General features: G+C 37.9%; 1 protein-coding gene across 7 annotated transcripts in view; it reads left to right on the top strand.

Moving 5' to 3' along the window:
• Positions 1–18,583, top strand: part of RAD51B (RAD51 paralog B) — a 736,945-nt gene that overhangs the window by 49,812 nt on the left and 668,550 nt on the right. For 6 of the 7 annotated variants that reach the window (XM_053602196.1, XM_053602197.1, XM_053602198.1 and 3 more), the window contains 2 exons: positions 869–988; positions 1,708–1,891. In XM_053602196.1, the coding sequence (XP_053458171.1) occupies positions 869–988; positions 1,708–1,891 (304 nt within the window). Of the gene's footprint in view, positions 1–868; positions 989–1,707; positions 1,892–6,009; positions 6,479–18,583 lie in introns of those variants that run through there. The other variant, XM_053602201.1, reaches the window with a different exon arrangement.

Below are 18,583 nucleotides of genomic sequence, written 5' to 3'. Positions count from 1 at the left end.
AAATAGTTTTATTTTTTCAAACAGAATATTAAAAACATAGCTGTAAAGTGTGCTGGCATCATCATAGCTCACTGTAACTTCATACTCCGGGGCTCAAGCAGTTCTCCTCCCTCAGCCTCCCAAATAGCTTGGACTACAGGTGCCTGCCACAATGCCTGGCTAATTTTTCTATTTTTAGTAGAGATGGGGGTCTTGCTTTGCTCAGGTTGGTCTAGAACTCCTGAGGTTAAGGGATGCACCTGCCTTGGCCTTTCAGATTATTAGGAGTACAGATCTGAACCACTGCACCCAGCATCCTTTTGTAAGGAATTTATTTTGTTTATATCTTTAAAATTCCCATTCTCTTCTCAGAACTCTTTAGCTATTTAGAAATGAAAACATTACTAAGGAACTATTGCATAGCAATATTTATATAAATTAAGTTTTAACGGAAAAAGCATATTTTTCTGGAATGAGATGTGGAGACTTACTTATATCTGATGATTAGAATGATAATATATGATATTTGTTCAAATATACCTCTTCATTCAAGAAAACGAAAACATTCTTCTTATTTACTAAAAGTATAGCTGTTAGTCAAAATGTCATTTATGAAAAACAAGTTTAATTTAAAAAAGATAAATCTCAGAGATACCGTTTCTTGCTCAAAATTAGATGGGATCCCTTGCTGGTCTCATGCTCTGACTGCAACCTGTGTTAGTGCTTAAAAGGGGGAACTTACATTCTACACCTGTATTACTAAGTCTTTTTGCTTATACCTGCTCTATTGATGAGACTTGTGAATTTTTTAATTAATTCACTACAGTTTCAACAGTGTGGTTTTACAGATCATTGACTATTTTTGTTTATACTGTGTTTACCCCCACAGACTGATTGAGATAGCAGAATCTCGTTTTCCCAGCTATTTTAACACTGAAGAAAAATTACTTTTGACAAGTAGTAAAGTTCATCTTTATCGGGAACTCAGCTGTGATGAAGTTCTGCAAAGGTATGCTGTTATAGATTGCAGTATTTTAAGAATGCTTTGAATATGGAGTCATCGTAGCTCACAGCAACCTCAAACTCCTGGTTTCAAGTGATTCTCTTGCCTCAGCCTCCCATAGTAGCTGGGACTACCAGCATGTGTCACTACAATGCCTGGCTAGTTTTTTCTATTTTTTATAGAAATGGGGTCTCACTCTTGTTCAGGCTGATTTCATCTTAAGCTCAAGCAATTTACTCACCTCAGTCTCCCAGCGTGCTAGGATTACCAGTGTGAGCCGTCGTGCCCAGCCTGCATGTGATGTTTTTATGTTTTTAGCTCCTGAGTTACAAAAAATAACCTTACAATTGGGCGGCACCTGTGGCTCAGTGAGTGGGGCATCGACCCCATATACTGAGGGTGGTGGGTTCAAACCCAGCCCTGGCCAAACTGCAACAAAAAATGCCCAGGCGTTATGGCGGGTGCCTGTGGTCCCAGCTACTGGGGAGGCTGAGGCAAGAGAATCGCCTTAGCCCAGGAGCTGGAGGTTGCTGTGAGCTGTGATGGTACAGTACTCTACCGACGGCAATAAAGTGAGACTGTGTCTCTACAAAAAAAAAAAATCCTTATAATTTAGAACTATGGGAAATAGTAATTTCAGTATTCTTTTATTTGCTATAGAAGTCTCTAGACTGCCATCTTGCCTACACCTTCTATAGACTATCTTATAAATTCTGTATTTATAGGATTGAATCTTTGGAAGAAGAAATTATTTCAAAAGGTGTTAAACTTGTGATTATTGACTCTGTTGCTTCTGTGGTCAGAAAAGAGTTTGATACACAACTTCAAGGCAATCTGAAAGAAAGAAATAGATTCTTGGCAAGAGAAGCATCCTCACTGAAGTATTTGGCTGAGGAATTTTCAATCCCAGTAAGTTATTCTTTTTTCTCTTTCTTTTTTTTTCTTCCGTTTATATAAAGTTCATTGACTTATAGTATCAGGTAATAAAATCAGAGAAAAATGTAAAAGATAGCTTTTTAAAGGTGTAATTGCTATAGCAAATATTACCATCATCTTCAATTAGTTCATCTGCTGAGATTATTTCATTCTTTCATAATTTGTACCTGGAGCAGATTTAAATGTTGTTTTAGAAAGTTCTTATAGTCACTACTTTTCTACCTTCTCATAATTTACTCTTTGTGTGTATTTTATATCACATTTGTCACACTGTGATAAATATCAAGTAGTAAAACTTTATGAAATTACCTAGGTTGTATATTCCTAACACATTGGGAGGCTTAGGTGGCCTCAAACTTGACGCCTGAAGTTTGAGACCAGCTTCGAAACATAGGCAGGGCCTGTCTCAAAAAAAAAAAAGAACAAACACACACAAAAAAACAAAACAACAAGAAAACCAAAATTAGCAGGGTATGGTGGTATTTCTGAGCCTGAGAGGAGGATTGTTTTACCCTGGGTCTTGGAGGTTGCAGTGCACTCCAGTATGGGTGACAGAGTGAGACTCTGTTTCAAAAATAAATTTAAAAAATTAATTTCATCTATTTCTGTGCAATTTTGTTTTGTTTTTGAGACAGAGCCTCACTCTGTTGCCTAGCGTAAGGTACAAATGGTGTCACCAGAACTCACTTCAACCTCAGACTACTGTGCTTGAGCAATCCTGCTGCCTTAGCCACCCCACTAGCTAGAACCATAGGCATGAACCACTGTGCCAGGTTGATTTTTCTTTTTCTATTTTGTAGAGACAAGGTCTCTTTCTTGCTTTGGTTGGTCTTCAACTCCTGGTCCTAAGCAATCCTCCTGCCTTGGCCTCTCAAAGTATTAGAATTATAGGTGTAAACTACAGCACTGGTCTATGTGGTATTCTTTTTTTTTTTTTTTTTATTGTAGTAGCTGTCAATTTGATAAGTATTTCAGGTTTAAATATTGTGTTATTGTTTCAGTGCTGTTTTGTACACAGTAGGATTTGGTTTGCTTCTAATAAAGAGAGGTCAACGACCCAAGGATTTTTGGAATGATAGTAATGACAGTGCCATTTTGAAAGTGCCATTACTGTTGGCATTGATTTCAGTAGTGAGCATTGTGATCAGTGTATCTGGAGATGAGGAGATATTGCAAGGGCTTATGCTATATAAGTTACATGTCGTAAGTATGTGCTGAGTAACACTACCATCTGCAGTGTGTGGGAGAGTTCCACTTATTCCATAGCCTCACCAACATTCAGGTTTTTCAATTTTACTCATGCCTCATCTCAACAGAAAGTGAAAAAAGTACATGCTTAGGTGAGCCAGCAGGAATTCACTGACAAAGTGAAAAAAAAAAAAGGGCTTGGGAAAAATAGTATAAACAGTTATGAAGAAGTGGCCATGTGTCCTGTGAGATCCCTGGACAGGGATAGAAAGGGCCCTGGCACAGGAGACTCCAAACCTGCATACCTCCCTCTTCACCTGCTCCTTTGACCTGCTTCACCTTCAAACCATCAGAACCAAAGGCTTCTATGATTATTCTGGAAGCTGTGGCTCTAGTTGGTCTGTGCGGTCTAATGTTGCAAGCATTAGCAATTCTCTGAATAGGGTCCTTTGCACATATCCTCTCTGAGGCACCTGAAAGCCTTTCCTACTTTTCATTCATGCACATATCTCCTTGTCTGGCTTAGCCCTGTCTTTACCCTCTCAGGAGAAGTATGTTTTCTAGCTCTGGTGAAAGATCTGCTTTGAATTGTAGAAATCAAAATGATCAACTGCCACAGCTGGCTGCTGACTTGGGAGTGGATCATCTTCTGCCTCTTCCCAGGTTGACTGAGATGCAAGGCCTGACCCACAGGCCAAATTGATGTTTCTAAGTGATCAGCTAAGAATTATTTTAATCTCCGTCTCAACAACCATTGGGACCATGAGTCCTCTTGGGGCATTTTTTATTCGCCTGTGACCCATCTCTCCAGGAAGGTTCCTTTCTGTTGCCTCCAATTTCATGAACAGAAGCCATGTGTGGGCAGCAGCAAGAAGGTAGATCTGTGCCCTGTTGTAGAATTTTCTTTTCTTTTTTTTTTTTTTTTTAGGACACATTGAAATTTGCTTTAATACTTCTTTGGGGGGAAAAAAAAACCACACTTGTAATGAATGAACAAGAAACATTTTTATGCTATTATTTGTATCTACCATGCCATGAATTCATAGGGGAAGAGGTTCCAGCAGCTCAGGGAGGCACCTTGCCATTTAATGTGACAAAGTGTTGATTGACTTTTGAATTCGTGGGAAATAGGTCCCAGCACCTTGTATCACTGTTACATGGGGACTATTGGTTATCTTGTGTGCCCCTGCTGTACACATATTATGCCATGAGCTCATGGGGAATAAATAGGTTCTTGCACCTAAAAACATGGGTCCACTGGTACTCCTGTGTGCTATGTTATATGCTTATTATGCCATGAATTCACAGGGAATGGGTTCCAGGAGCTCATGCTCCTTTCCGTTAGTTCTCACAAAGTGGGCTTCTCTGGGTGGCGCAGGCTGGTGCTTCAATTGAACCCAGGTACCTTTCTCTTTGGCTTCCTTCTTTTTCTGATAATTTTCCTTCACACTTTTCAGGAAGCTATCTCGGCTCTTAGTGTGCTTAATATGCTCAATACGAACATTAATCCTCTTCGCGAGGATCTTGCCCTTAACTTGTTTGTTTACAACAATGCCAACAGCATGCTGGGTAACATTGTAAACTCTTCCAGTTTTGCCATGGTAACATTTGTGTGGCATGCCTTTTTGAACAGTACCCATTCCCTTGATGTCTACAATATCACCTTTCTTGTAGATGCGCATATATGTGGCCAAAGGAACAACTCCATGTTTTCTAAAAGGCCTAGAGAACATGTATCGGGTGCCTCTCCTCTTTCCCTTTGTGTTTGTCATTTTGGTGAATTACTGGAAGATGGTGTCTCCGGCCGAAAGGAAGGGTGTAGAATTTTCCATTTGAAGGTCTTAGTGGTGGCTGAGTGGCAGTCTTCAATTTTCTGGTGAGAATAGGAATGCTGAGAAATGAGGTGATTTATCTAGACTGCTGAAGAAGTCGTTTGGATAATTGAATGGTATCACTTGCCACTTCTTTCCTGGTTATGACTGCAGCATCTTAAGTGTTACGTCTCTCTTTTCTGTATAGGTAGTAATGCGCGTGTAGGTACATACCATTGCTGCATAATTTTCCTAGTCTCTGATCATATCCTTCCTCTGCTCAGAAGCACTGAATGGTCCCATATTATTTATAGAATAACACTACTAGACTGTAAGCACTTATTTGTCTTGTTCATGATTATATTTTTTGCAGCTAGGACAGTGCACGGCACATAATGCATGGTAGGTGCTCTAACTTATGTTTGCTGAATAGTTAAGTCTAAATTCCTTACAAGCTATGCAAAGTTTTCTTTCTCCTGGCTCCAACCTGCTCCTCTTAAGTTGTATTTTTTTTCTTTTGTACAGGCTGCTGGTCTATCTGTACCTTCTTGTGTTTTTCTGCCTACGGATGTCCTCCTCCTTTGTCTCTTCCTGGCTATATTTTATTATTCTTTCCTGTCTAAGCTCTCATGTTTATCTCTTCCCTGTGATTTTTATACCACTGTTTTAGCCCCAACTGATTCTTAACATCTAATTAATTTGTACACATGATCTTAACTTCTAACTAGAACTTTATTTATGTACCTTGCAGTGTTATTTAAATATTAGTATGCCTATGTCTGAATTCCTCAGTTGTATGACTCCTGGAAATAGAACTATGTTCTTATACATTCCCATAGCTGCCTGTGTTGAATAGTATGTTGAATAGTGTCCATACTTAACTGAGTAGATGTCTAGTACATATTTGTAGAATGATTGTATCAAAAAATTATATGTTATATATGAAAGTGATTTATAAATTATAAAAACCTGTATAAGGGTTAGTAATCTAGCATTATATTAATATTATTCATCTATTAATTTTATATGTAATAATAATATTAAGCTTTGTGAGATAGGAACATTCATCTGCCTTTTTTTTTTTTTTAACAGATAAAGATACTGAGGCTCAGAGGGGAGAACTTACTGGTCCTGGATCACATAGCTGGTTGCAATGCATTTGGTACATAAACTTGAAATTTTGAGTACCTTCTGCTGAATCATGCTATCTGGCTAAAAGGTTAACTCTTGAAAGTGTGATTCCCAAAGATCAGGAGAGAAAAATAAAAAAGGAGGGCTATTGTTGGACAGATAACTGCCATATCCAAGGCATGCCAATCCCATGGTACCTGGCAATCCAGTAAATTAAAATAAAGATCAGATAGAATACCAGTAAGTTAATTGCAATATAGTCTACAAAATAAAACTAGTGTTAGTAAATTTTAAGTTAGGAACATTAATAAACTGGCACCTTTGTTAAAGATGAGTTGACCACATGTCTGTGGGTTTATTTCTGGGCTCTCTATTCTTTTTCATTGGTTTATATGTCTGTTTTTATGGCAGTATCATATTTTTTGATTACTGTGGCCTTGTAATATATTTTGAAATCACAAAGTATGAAGACTCCAGCTTTGTTCTTCTTGCTCAAAGTTACTTTGGCTATTCAGTAATCTTTTTTTGTTTTAAGACTAAAACTTTCCCTGTGACTTCAAACTCTATTAAAATTATAAGCTATCTAAGAAATACATTTATTGACTTAATAAACTGATTAAAAGCAGAAATGATGAGACTAGGAGATTCCTAAAAGAGGTCAAGTTTACAAAGCCAAAAAATTAAGCTCTTCTCAAGAGAAAACAATAAGAATATTTCTTTTAAAAAGGTAAATTTTTTAAAAATGTAAACTTAAACCACCAACAAATATGTTTGGAAGTAACTGTACTAACTCAGAGGACACATTCAAGAAATGCAAAGGACACACAACATCAACCAAAGAAACAATTTGGTCTTTGAAAAGCATAGTAAATTATCCTTTGGCTAACCTTTCATACAGCCAAGATTGTATTTCAAACTATTTATTTGAATTTAATTAAACATTGAGCTATTAGTAGATTCCCTTCTTGGTAAGTAAAAAATCATAAAGTAGAATACAACCTGACATGGTTATTAAACTTCTAAATAAGGCATTGTAGTAATACTATACTACTAGGAGATAAAGGACATATCTGCATTGTAGAAAGTTCTTTTACATAGTGGTAATCTTACAGTCTAGTCTCTTTTCTCCCAAAACACCTTGCATTTTCCTTACTCCTGGCACTCCTGATATGCCCCTCCTCACATTGGCTCCTTCCATTCCTACCCATCCCTTTCTTTCAGTCCCTTCTTGTTATTTATCAAAACCACCCTTTGGGTATGACTCAAATACTAAATATTTCTAGCAGGAAATAATTCTTATTTCTATTTCTATAACACTAGTTTTCTGTGATATGTTTGTCTTGACCTGTATTTTTCACTTGGCATAAAGGAGAGGCAGTTCCGATGGATAGTTATGGTGTCTTTCCTTCTCAGCTTCATGACGGTAGGAGCCTTGTAACTGCCTGGAGCATCGTAACCGTGATAAGTAAGAGAAAAGAAAAACAAACAAACTGAAACAAGGACAGTTGGAGCAAATATTTGAATGTATTTATTTTAAAATCTTAATTTACACCAAAAATTTCTCCCAAATACTTCTGCAAGATGGTCAGGATGTCTCAAGAATAAGAATTTTATTTCTATATATTTTTTATTTGTTTGTTTACTTCCAGTTTCAGAACCCATCCAAGATATGTCTTCTTTGGATATCTCATCAACACTTCAAATTCTTTTTTTTTTTTTTTTTGTAGAGACAGAGTCTCACTTTACCGTCTTTGGTAGAGTGCCATGATATCACAGCAACCTCTAGCTCTTGGGCTTCAGCGATTTTCCTGTCTCAGCCTCCCGAGCAGCTGGGACTACAGGTGCCTGCCACAACGCCCGGCTATTTTTTGGTTGCAGTTCAGCCGGGGCTGGGTTTGAACCCGCCACCCTCGGTATATGGGGCCGGTACCCTACTCACTGAGCCACAGGCGCCACCCTTAATTTTTTTTTTTTAATTTCAGCTTGCTTGTTCATCATTCTTCTTAGTTTGAAGTACTCTTTTTTTTTTTTTTTTTTTTTCGTTGTTCATTTTCTTTCTTCTTTTTTTCAATGCTTCCTCTGGCGATGCTCTGTCCCGTTGCCTCCCCAGTAGCTGGGATTACAGACACCCCCACAACGTCCAGCTGTTTTTGATGTTGTTAGTAGAGACGGGGTCTTACTCTTGCTCACTGCTGCTCATAATGGTCTCAAACCTCTGAGCTCAGGCAATCCACCCGCCTCGGCCTCCCACAGCATTGGGACTACAGGCGTGAGCTACCACTCCCGGCCAACACTTCAAATTCTTTATGCCCAACTTCAAAGAGAATGAGTGGTGCCTTCTCAGCCAAAGATGAGAAAATTTCAGTCTCAAAAAAAAAAAAAAAAAAAGACACAATTGACAATTGATTGAAATGCACTTAATATCTGAAAAAGATACATCTTATAATGATAAAAGAAAAAAATACCCAACATCACACCAGAAACCATTGAAGAAACTATAGCCCTGATTCCTTAGTCTGACAGTTGGCAATTTAAGGGGAAGAATTAAGCATTTATCCTGTTTTCCATATTAACTATATTTCAGGGAAATCAAGTAGTAACCCTGTATAGAAGAATTCCAGCTAATAACTTTAGAAGGATGATAGAAGATCATTTTGCAGTCCCTAAAAAAATATTGATTTAGGCAATAATCATCAATGGATGAATATTGAATGAAATGTTAAATATATTGAGTCTTTTAGTCCTTATGTAAGTATGCATTATGCCCTTTACTTAAATATGCACCTACAATAATAGACTGTCTTTCAATTTGAGTTTCCTTATGATGAGATACAGGATGTCCTCTTTTCGACAAGGATAAGAGATTTTCTTTCAGAGTATCATACGAGAAGGTACATGGTATTGGTTTGATCCTTTACTTGTGATATTAACTGCTCTAATCACTTTGTGTAGGAGGTGCCTGTCTGGTTTTCCACTGTAAAGTTACTGTTTTCCTCTCTCTCTCTTTTTCTTCTTTTTGAGACAGTCTCACATTGTTGCCCTCAATAGAGTACGATGACATCATAACTCACAGCAACCTCAAACTCTTGGGCTCAAGCAATTCTCTTGCCTCAGCCTCCTGAGTAGCTGGAACCACAGGCACCTGCCACAACACCCAGCTATTTTTAGAGATGAGGGTCTCACTCTTGCTGAGGCTGGTTTTGAACTCGTGAGCTCGGGCAGTCCACCCACGTTGGCCTCCCAGAGTGCTAGGATTACAGGTGTGGGCCACTGTGCCTGGCCTGTTTTCCTCTCTGGAATCTTGTGAGGAGATACTTTTTCTTTCTTTCTTTTTCCTTTTTTTTTTTTTTTTTTTTTTTTTTTGAGTCAGAGTCTCACTATGTCACCCTCGGTAGAGTGTCGTGGCCTCACAGCTCATAGCAACCTCAAACTCTTGGGCTTAAGCAATTCTCTTGCCTCAGCCTCCCAAGTAGCTGGGACTACAGGCGCCCACCACCAACACCTGGCTATTTTTTGTTGCAGTTGTCATTGTTGGTTAGCTGGCCCGGGCTGGGTTCGAACCCACCAACTTTGGTTTATGTGGCTGGTGCTGAAACCACTGTGCTACAGGTGTCAAGCCGTGAGGAGATACTTTAAGGTTATGTAAATATCCTATAACTGCTCAAATTTTTACTGATTTAGCACCCATTTATGCTTCTTGCCAGGTTATTACCCTTTTGTATACATTTAATAATTGGCTTTCTGCTTGGGAAGAAGTTTTCTCTTTCCTTCATTTATTTATCTATTTATAGTTTTATAAGCCTGAGGATATTTAAGAAGTTCAATGGACTATTATATATCATTAGTTATTTTGATTCTGAAATAATCTCAGAATTAGCCGATGAGAAAGCCCCTTCAAGCTGGCCTCTATGTTCTTTTAACATATTGTTATCCTTTTTTTGAGCTCTTGCTTATTTTCTGACATAAAGTGATATTCCATGTTCATCTTTTACTGTACTTTCCCAGCCATAGCCCTAGAATGAGTTCTGACTCCTTTTTATACATAATTTATTTAGAAATAGAAGTCTGGGCACTTGGTGGCCTCATTGATTCTAGGTCTTCTTAATAGACAGGACTAGGGGAAAAAAATGTGTATATGCTTATATATCTATTTCTACATCTATCTGTCTATTGTTTACCTGTTTCTATTTATATAAAAGCATGAATTCATACAGATACTTCCCATCCAACACCATTAGGGTTCATCCTATTCTTCCAGCTTTTCACATCTGTACCTCCCTCCACCAGTGGCAAGAAACCTGGTTCCCATTGTCCACAGTACATTTACCTATTTACTTAGTCTTAGAATACATAAAAACATAGTTTCAGAATCGTTAACTTTTACATTGGGGGAAAGACCCCTACTATTTAGAATTTACAATTTATTTTGAGTTTAAAAAAAAATCTATGGCCCAAAGGAATTAGGTCAAAGACTAGATTCAAAAGTTACTTTGGTTTTCCGTCTACCCACCCTTCCTCAGTGTGATTATGTTATACATTTGAAATATAGTTCTGTACTACACTGTTCTCTTATTCATGGTTTTGATTTCTGGGGTTTCAGTTACCTGTGGTCTGAAAATATTAAAGGAGATTACAATTCATAAGTTTTTAAATTTCGAGTATTCAGAGTAGCATGGTTAAGTCTTGTGCTGTCCTGTTCTCTGCTGCCTGGGACATGAATTATCCCTTTGTCCAGTGTAGCCACATTGTATGTGCTGCCTGTCTGTCAGCCATTTAGTAGCCATCTGGGTTATTAGATTGCAAAAGGATAGTATTAAATATAGGGTTTGGTACTGTCTGCAGTTTTAGGTGTCCACTGGGGATCTTGGAATGTATCCCCTTTGTGTAAGGGAGGACTACTATATACCATTTTAGAGTTTTCCTGTAATTCTGATTGATTTTATTTATGCATTTTTAATACAGTTTTAAAAGTCAAAATTATAGGCTTGGCGCCTGTGGCTTTCAGTGGGTAGGGCGCCGACCCCATATACCAAGGGTGACGGGTTCAAATCCGGCCCCTGCCAAACTGCAACAAAAAAATAGCCAGGCTTTGTGGCAAGTGCCTGTAGTCCCAGCTACTCGGGAGGCTGAGGTAAGAGAATCGCTTAAGCCCAGGAGTTGGAGGTTGCTGTGAGCCGTGTGACGCCACGGCACTCTACCAAGGGTGATAAAGTGAGACTCTGTCTCTACAAAGAAAAAAAAAGTCAGAATTACACAAAGTGTTATTCCCTGTCTTTCTAATTCCTTCTATTCCAAAGTGCTTATCATTCGATCCCGTTCTACCTACCTTTTGTAGATAATTGACTTCATAAGTTATCATTTCTGCATTTCTTTTTCTCAAGATTTTACTTCCCCTTATTTCTTAGAAAAACAGTGCAGTTATAGATACTTTTTAAAAATATTGAGACATAAACCATATACCATAATATTGTAGCCATCATCACTGTTCAATTCTAGAACATTCTTATCGCTCTAGAAAAGAAACTATCCCCATTAGCAGTTGTTCTCCATTAACCCCTCCTCCCAGTCTCTGGAAACCACTGATCTACTGTGTGTCTCTCTAAATCTGCTTATTCTGGATATTTCATATAAATGGAATTGTACAATATATAGTTGTTATTTTGTCCACAACCTGCAAATAACTCCGTATCAGTTCATAGACATCTTTGTCATTCTTTTTTATGGGTGTATAGAGGTCCATCGTGTGGATACATGTATATCCTAGTTTATTAATTTATTTAATCAGTTTTCATTACGTGAATGTTTACATTGTTTGCTAATATTTGACAATTATAAACAAGGGTGCCATGAATGACTCTGTGTATGTTTGTATTGTTGGAAGTATATCTTCATGGTAAATTCCTAGAAGTGGGATTATTTGGTCAATAGATAAACTAGTATGTAGTTTTATTAGTAACTGCCAAATTTCCATAAAGGTTTTACCAATTTGTATTTCCACCAGCAATATGTAAGGATGCCAACAGAGTATGTTGCTATGCTTGTTAATTTTGCCTATCTGATAGCTGAGAAATGGCATCTCATTAACACTTCTCTGAATAAGTGAGGTTGAACATCTTTACTTATGTTTAAAATAACGTCTTTTCTATGTTTAAAGGCCAGCTATTTTTATATCTTTTTGTGTAAATTGTTTATTTTTTGCATATTTTTCTTTTGGGTTTTTGATTGTCATTCCTTTAATTTTTAAGGGTTTAAACAATATTAGTGATATTGGTCCTTGTGATGTATTTTGTAAATATTTCCTTTGTTAGTTTTTTTTTTTGACTTTCTGTACTTTTTTTGCCATGCATAAGTTTTTTATTTTTATGTAGTAAAATATATCCATATATTTTTTTCTTATATCTGGATTTTGAGTCATAGTTAGGAAACCTTTCACTACACTGAGATTAGAGAGGAAGACATTCATCTTTTCTGCAAGCATGCCTATACAGTTTATTCTCATTGTTTGTGTATTTGGTATTTGTGAATTTGCCTCCTTGTCAGAATTTATTTGTATATTTTATGTTTGTTTGTAGACATGCACACAGTGGTGAAAAATTTGAGTCATCCAATGTGTGTGGTCTCAAGTGAGGTTTCACCTTTTTTGTTTCAGCTCTCCTATTGTAAACAAGTATTCTTTTCATATTTTTGTACTTTTTTGTTAGTGATTTTTCTGTTTAAAATGGCTCCCAATCAGAGTGCTGAAGTACTATCTAGTGCAGTGGTTCTCAACCTTCCTAATGCCACAACTGTTTAATACAGTTACTGTGGGTCGCGACCCACAGGTTGAGAACCGCTGATCTAGTGTATTTAAGCACAAAAAGACTGTGATAACAGAGAAAATACATAGATGAGATAAGCTTCATTTAGGCATGTGTTATAGTGCTATTGGCAGTGAGTTCAATGTTAAAGAATGAATCAACTATATATTAAATAAAGTATCTTTAAATAGGAATTTAACTTTATCTTTTTCCAAATTGCTAAACAGTTTTCCCAGCACCATTTATTAATTTTTTGAAATCCATCTTTATTATTAACTAAGTTGCTGTATGTACTTGGACCTGGTTTTGGACTCTGCTCTGTTATGTAGTTTGTTTATTCATATGCAGATTCAACATGTTTTAATTACAGAGGTTTTAGATTATGTTCTAATATCTGGTATGGCTAGTTCCCTGTCATAGCTTTTATTTTTTGGTGTTTCCCTGGCTATTTGTACATGTTTGTTTTTTCATATAGTTTTAGTATCAATTTGTCTAGCTCCCCAAAAAGTTATTGATATTTTTATTGGGATTGAATTACATTTATAAGTTTATTCAGAGAGAACTGACAACTTTATGTTGAGTCATCCTATCCAAAAACAAAGGATATGTTTTCGTTGTTCAAGTCTACTTTTACGTCTTTCTATTTTAAAGTTTCCCTCAGGTAGGTTTTGCACATTTCTTATTAATTTATTACTAAGTATTTTATTTGTTCCTTTAGTAAGTATATCCTTATCACTATATCCTTTAACTATTTCGTTTGTCTGTATATGAAGGCTATTTTTTTTGTATTTTAATTTTATATCTTGCTACCTTATTAAATTATTTTATTGTTTCAGTTCATTTTTTTCTACTCATTCTCTTGGGTGTTCCAGGTACCTTAGGATGTCATTTGAAAGCAGGTAGTTTTTCTTCTTTTCCAATTCATAAGCCTCTTGCTTATTTCATTGTCTATTACCTTCAGTTCAGTGTTGAAGAGTAGTGGAGATAGTGGGCTTCCTTGTCTTGCTTCTGATATTAATGGAAAGATTACTGGTGTTTTTTCATTAAGGAAGATGCTGGCTCTTGGGCTAAAGTATATTTTATCATGTTAATAAATGATGGAATAATATTGATAGAGTAATTACTGCTAGAGTAATTCCATTGTAGGTGATGAGAAGGGCTTGGTGTCAGAGGAAATGAAGTTGAAATGGATAGAGGAAGGAAGCAAATAAGAGAAAAGTCTTTGGGATTATCAGAAAAACTGTTCAGTGTGAAAGAAGATGCTGATTTAATGATACTAGATTTCAGTATTCACTTTGTTAATCCCAAACTGAATGTCTGCTTGTTTGCAGAATAAGGTGGTAGAAATAATTCTAGAAATATTATATCCACTTTGCCTCTTCCATAGTTTTGGACTTTGCTAGCAGTTTGAGTGAATAAAGAGAAACAGTATTACAAAGTTTTAACCTTGACAAGTGATCTTTAGCTCATTTCTGAACTTCTAGGTTTTCCAGAAATGAAGCACTATTTGCAGTGCTTCTCACAGCAACAATAAATGTTTTTTGAATGCCTTATATTAAAATTACTGCTAAATGGCTTGTATTAGGATATATTAATATTGACACACACATATATACGTGTGTGTATATATATGATTTTTCCCCCAACTAGTCTAGGAATAGTCTAGCTTTAAGTGAGATTTGATCTAGAGGCTCAAATGATTTAATCAAAACTCATTCTTTCTCGAGATCTTTCTGTCTCTTACCCTCAGCGTTACCCTCGTTCTCAGGGTTTACCTTTGGCAAAGAGCTTTAGGCCTATATTGTCTCTTTGCAAGGATACAGAAAAAACTGAATTACTTTTCCTACTTTCTATTCTCTACTCTCACACAGTCGCCCAATATCTACAACATTAATGTGTGGGAGATTTTCTCCATACAGTAAGCAATTGTCAGGCATATTTTCCAGAGGACATTAGGGGGGTATTCTCTAATTTAGTTCAGTTCTAACTCTGTCTACTTGGAGATAGCATAAGATCCCACAGATTGAGAGTTCAGTCCTACAAGACTGCCTGCCACTTTACAATTGCAAGCATAGGTTGTGACCTGTGCTTGTACTGACTGGCTATAAATTAGGCTTCCCATGGCCCCCTCTTTGGGTTTGATTGATTTGCTAGAGAAACTCATAAAACTCAGGGAAACAGTTGCCTATTTATTACAAAGGATATCTTAAAAGATACAGATGAACAGGCAGGTAGAAGAGATGTGCAGTCAAGGCATGTGGGAAGGGTTATAGAAGCTCTCCAAATCCAGTCTTTTGGGGCTTTCCTGAAAGTGTCATTATGTAGGCATAATTGATTATATCATTGATGATTGGCAATCACCTTGACCTGGAGCCCCTTTCTCCTCCCTTACCATTTAATCATGTTTTGGACTTTCTGGTGACCAGCTTACATCCTGAAGCTACGTATCTGCCCCCATCAGTCACCTAGGATACTCTTATCACTCCAGAGATTACAAGGGTTTTAGGAGCTGTATGTCAGGAATCTGGGACAAGACCAAATATATATTTCATAATGTCATGGTCTCTGCAGCTCCTGTATAAGTCCTTGATGTTCATTCTGATCATATTAGCCTGGGTACTACCACTGATGTCCACTACTGTTAGGTCTGTCTGGATGTTGCCTGGTCCTTCGGTTCCAAATATCAAGAATGAGTACCAGTACTGAGTTGATGATGGAGTGATCACAGATACAGAGCAATCCATACAAAGAGTTTATTACTAGAAAAAGAAGCAATATGAAGTAAAAGTGAAGAGAGGAGGTACACAAAGTGGCACAAAGTGAACATATGTTCCAGAAAGAGAGGAATGGGTCAGTCTCCATGATTGGAGAAAATCCCTGAAGTTTCACACTCTTGTCTTCTATATGCTTATTAGTTTGTCCCGCCTTCCTCCTGGCAGGATTGATTGTCATTTCCTGCTTTTGGGATGATCCACAGGTTGGAGTCATATAACAGATTACGTGATAGGTCACCGTATTTTGCCATGTAAACTGCTCCTGTGTATAATGAGCACCAAACTTTCAGGAAAACACACCTGAAGAAAGCTTTTGGCTGGGAGAGACACCTCTGAGAGGGCTAATCCTCCCCTGGGAAATGTGCAGCTCATACCACCCTCCACAACTGCCCACTTTGTGAAGGCTGTTCCTTCCCCCTGTCCTTGGAGTCCTTTCCTCCCTGCCACATTGGGGGCCACGACTGAAATGGCCATGTGTGTGGTCAGAAGGATAGAAACTTCTGAGGCTACTTGGCCTGCCAACAGCCTGGCAGGTCCCAGGAGTCTGCTGCACAGGGCTCCCTCCACATAGCCAGGCCTTGGGGCTAGGCCCTTGCCCCACCTGGCCATGGCCGTCCTCGCTAGCCCCACCACCACCCCTTCCCCTGATTTCAGTGCTTGGTGGATCTCAGATCCTCCCATGTTGGTTCTTCTGGATCCTGGATCCTACCAGACTAGAACCTTGTGCCTAGCAGGACCAGGCAGGAAGGCATGGTGGCCCCTGGAGGCTGACTGGGCTCCCCCGCTCTTGAGCAGCACTACCAATGTATAATGCGCATCCTTATTTTCTCCTCAAAATTTGGGCAATTATGCATTATATACAGCAAACATGGCATGTAGCAGATTTCTTACATAACATTTTTCCCTTCTATGCATGTTACATAACATTTTTCCCTTCTATGCATGTGTCTTCTCTAGAATCCTTAATAAAAATGCCACCCATCCTATGCTAATTAGATGGTAATAAGCTCTAGGTCAGTTAAAGGTCAGTAGGAGCACCTTTCTGTGATGTTGTCACCAGGAAACAGTTCCTACCTGCAATTTGGTTTTCAGCTACAATTTGGTTCCTGCTCTCCACCTTTAGCCACTTCCTTTCCCTATTTACCCTCCACCACACCTGATACCATGGCTGGGAGATTTGTTGCTCCTGCTGCACGAGGATGGCACACTCTGCCCCTATATTGGGGAGATGCCATTCCTTTTCAAAACACATGGTCTGAAAATGTGGAGGGGTCATTTTCCAAATGAAATGGGGTATATTTGTCAGAAGAAGGGAGGATTAGGTGTCATTTAGGAAAAAACAGGAACTGCTTACTATAATACCTGAGTAAAGTTTATTGGAAAGACCTGATTAAGTTGAATTAGTAAACATGTAAATTGTGGTACTTTGGAGAACGGAAAAGGCCAGAGTAAATTCTTTGCAAATAGGTCCTTTTTTTCCTCCGAAGTACTAGTAATAGCTTGCTGTTTTTTTTTTTCGGAATTGATTCTTCTAGCTTTACTGGCTTTTATCATCTTTGCTGTAGGGAAATGATGCCAGCTAAGAAATGAGTGTGAAGGAAAATAAACATAAGTGCTTTGTTTTGCCTGCAGCTTAAGTTCTGCCTACTAGACCTATTGCCAAAGACACATAAAAGGCCTTGCTTCAGCTTTTCTCTTGAGTTAGGGGGCAAAATGTGTCATTCTTACATAATGCATAAATATCAAATTACACAGGAATTTGATTCTCTTCGTTAATCTTGTCTGACGTTATGACAATAAAAAGTCTCTGACCTTACTTTCTAAGCCTACCAGTACAAAAAATGTAATATTTTCTTTTGCAGCCTAAAGTATTTTTCCTCCCTAGTTCTTATTTAAGAATATGTAATTTAGATGTTTGAATAGGAATAGATGAAGTAGCCAAACATTTTTCAATAGTCCAGTTAAAATACATGATAGCATGTGTTTAAAAGTAAATCTTTGGAAGAAGGATTGGAAAATCCTGGATAAAGTTGTATACCATGTACCACAAAGGCACGCCCTGCTCAGTACAAGTGGGAGTAGTAGTATGTACTGCTTCTACAAGGAGGTCCAAGATTCTTACATAGAAGTTTCTTTGGAAATCCTATTACGATCTAGGTAGCTACAGGCTTAAAGAAATTCCTAGTCTTTCCAGAAATTTCTGTTTGCTGCCTTTGTGTTGAGTTAAATGCCATCATATTCTCCTACTTCACACAGCATCCTCCACTGGTCCCTGTTAGTATCCATTTTTCTCAGGGTATGGTGTATCTCCTGGTCTTCTCCTTCTCCCATTCTTTTAATCTATTCTTTTCCACTTGGGGGCATTGAAACTTATAAGGCGCTCTGATGTATCTGGAAGGGCCTCAGTTCTTTTCTTACCAGGCAAGCTACATACTCTATAGTCCTTTTGTAGGCCTCGGGCCACTCTAGTAAGTGGACAATTAACTACATACATCAAATCACCGTGTTCAGGTGCTTTCAGTTTCTGCAGCTCAACAACTAGCCAATTTAGAACCAAGCTACCTAGTATGTCCTTCTTGCAGCTATCTCTACCTCTCAATCAATTCTCAAGTGCCCACTTAGTTAATGCACATAGTACCAGACTCCCAACCTCTCCCTTGTCTTACCTTAGTTCCTTTCTTGTGAGAATTGGTTAAATGCACCAGTGAATTTGTTACTTCTTGGCAAGCTGGGGTTGGGTGGGGGAGATATCTGGACATGATTGTTGGTGTTTACCCTCATATTTGGATATTTGCTGCCTTGTGTTCTCAGCTGTGGGTCTTAGTCACTGATTCTGGGACAATAGGACAAATGCATTAACATCTTGTTAGATTATCATCAGGTAAGTTTAGGGAATTTATTATTGCAGGTGGAGGAAAACAATCAGATTTTTATTTTATAGTATTTGAAATATCATTTAAAACT

The sequence above is a fragment of the Nycticebus coucang genome, chromosome 9 (assembly GCF_027406575.1).
Source record: "Nycticebus coucang isolate mNycCou1 chromosome 9, mNycCou1.pri, whole genome shotgun sequence".
NCBI classification, from domain to species: Eukaryota; Metazoa; Chordata; class Mammalia; order Primates; family Lorisidae; genus Nycticebus; species Nycticebus coucang.
The sequence above is the reverse complement of the archived record's forward strand: the minus strand, read 5'-3'. Positions and strand labels throughout refer to the sequence as shown.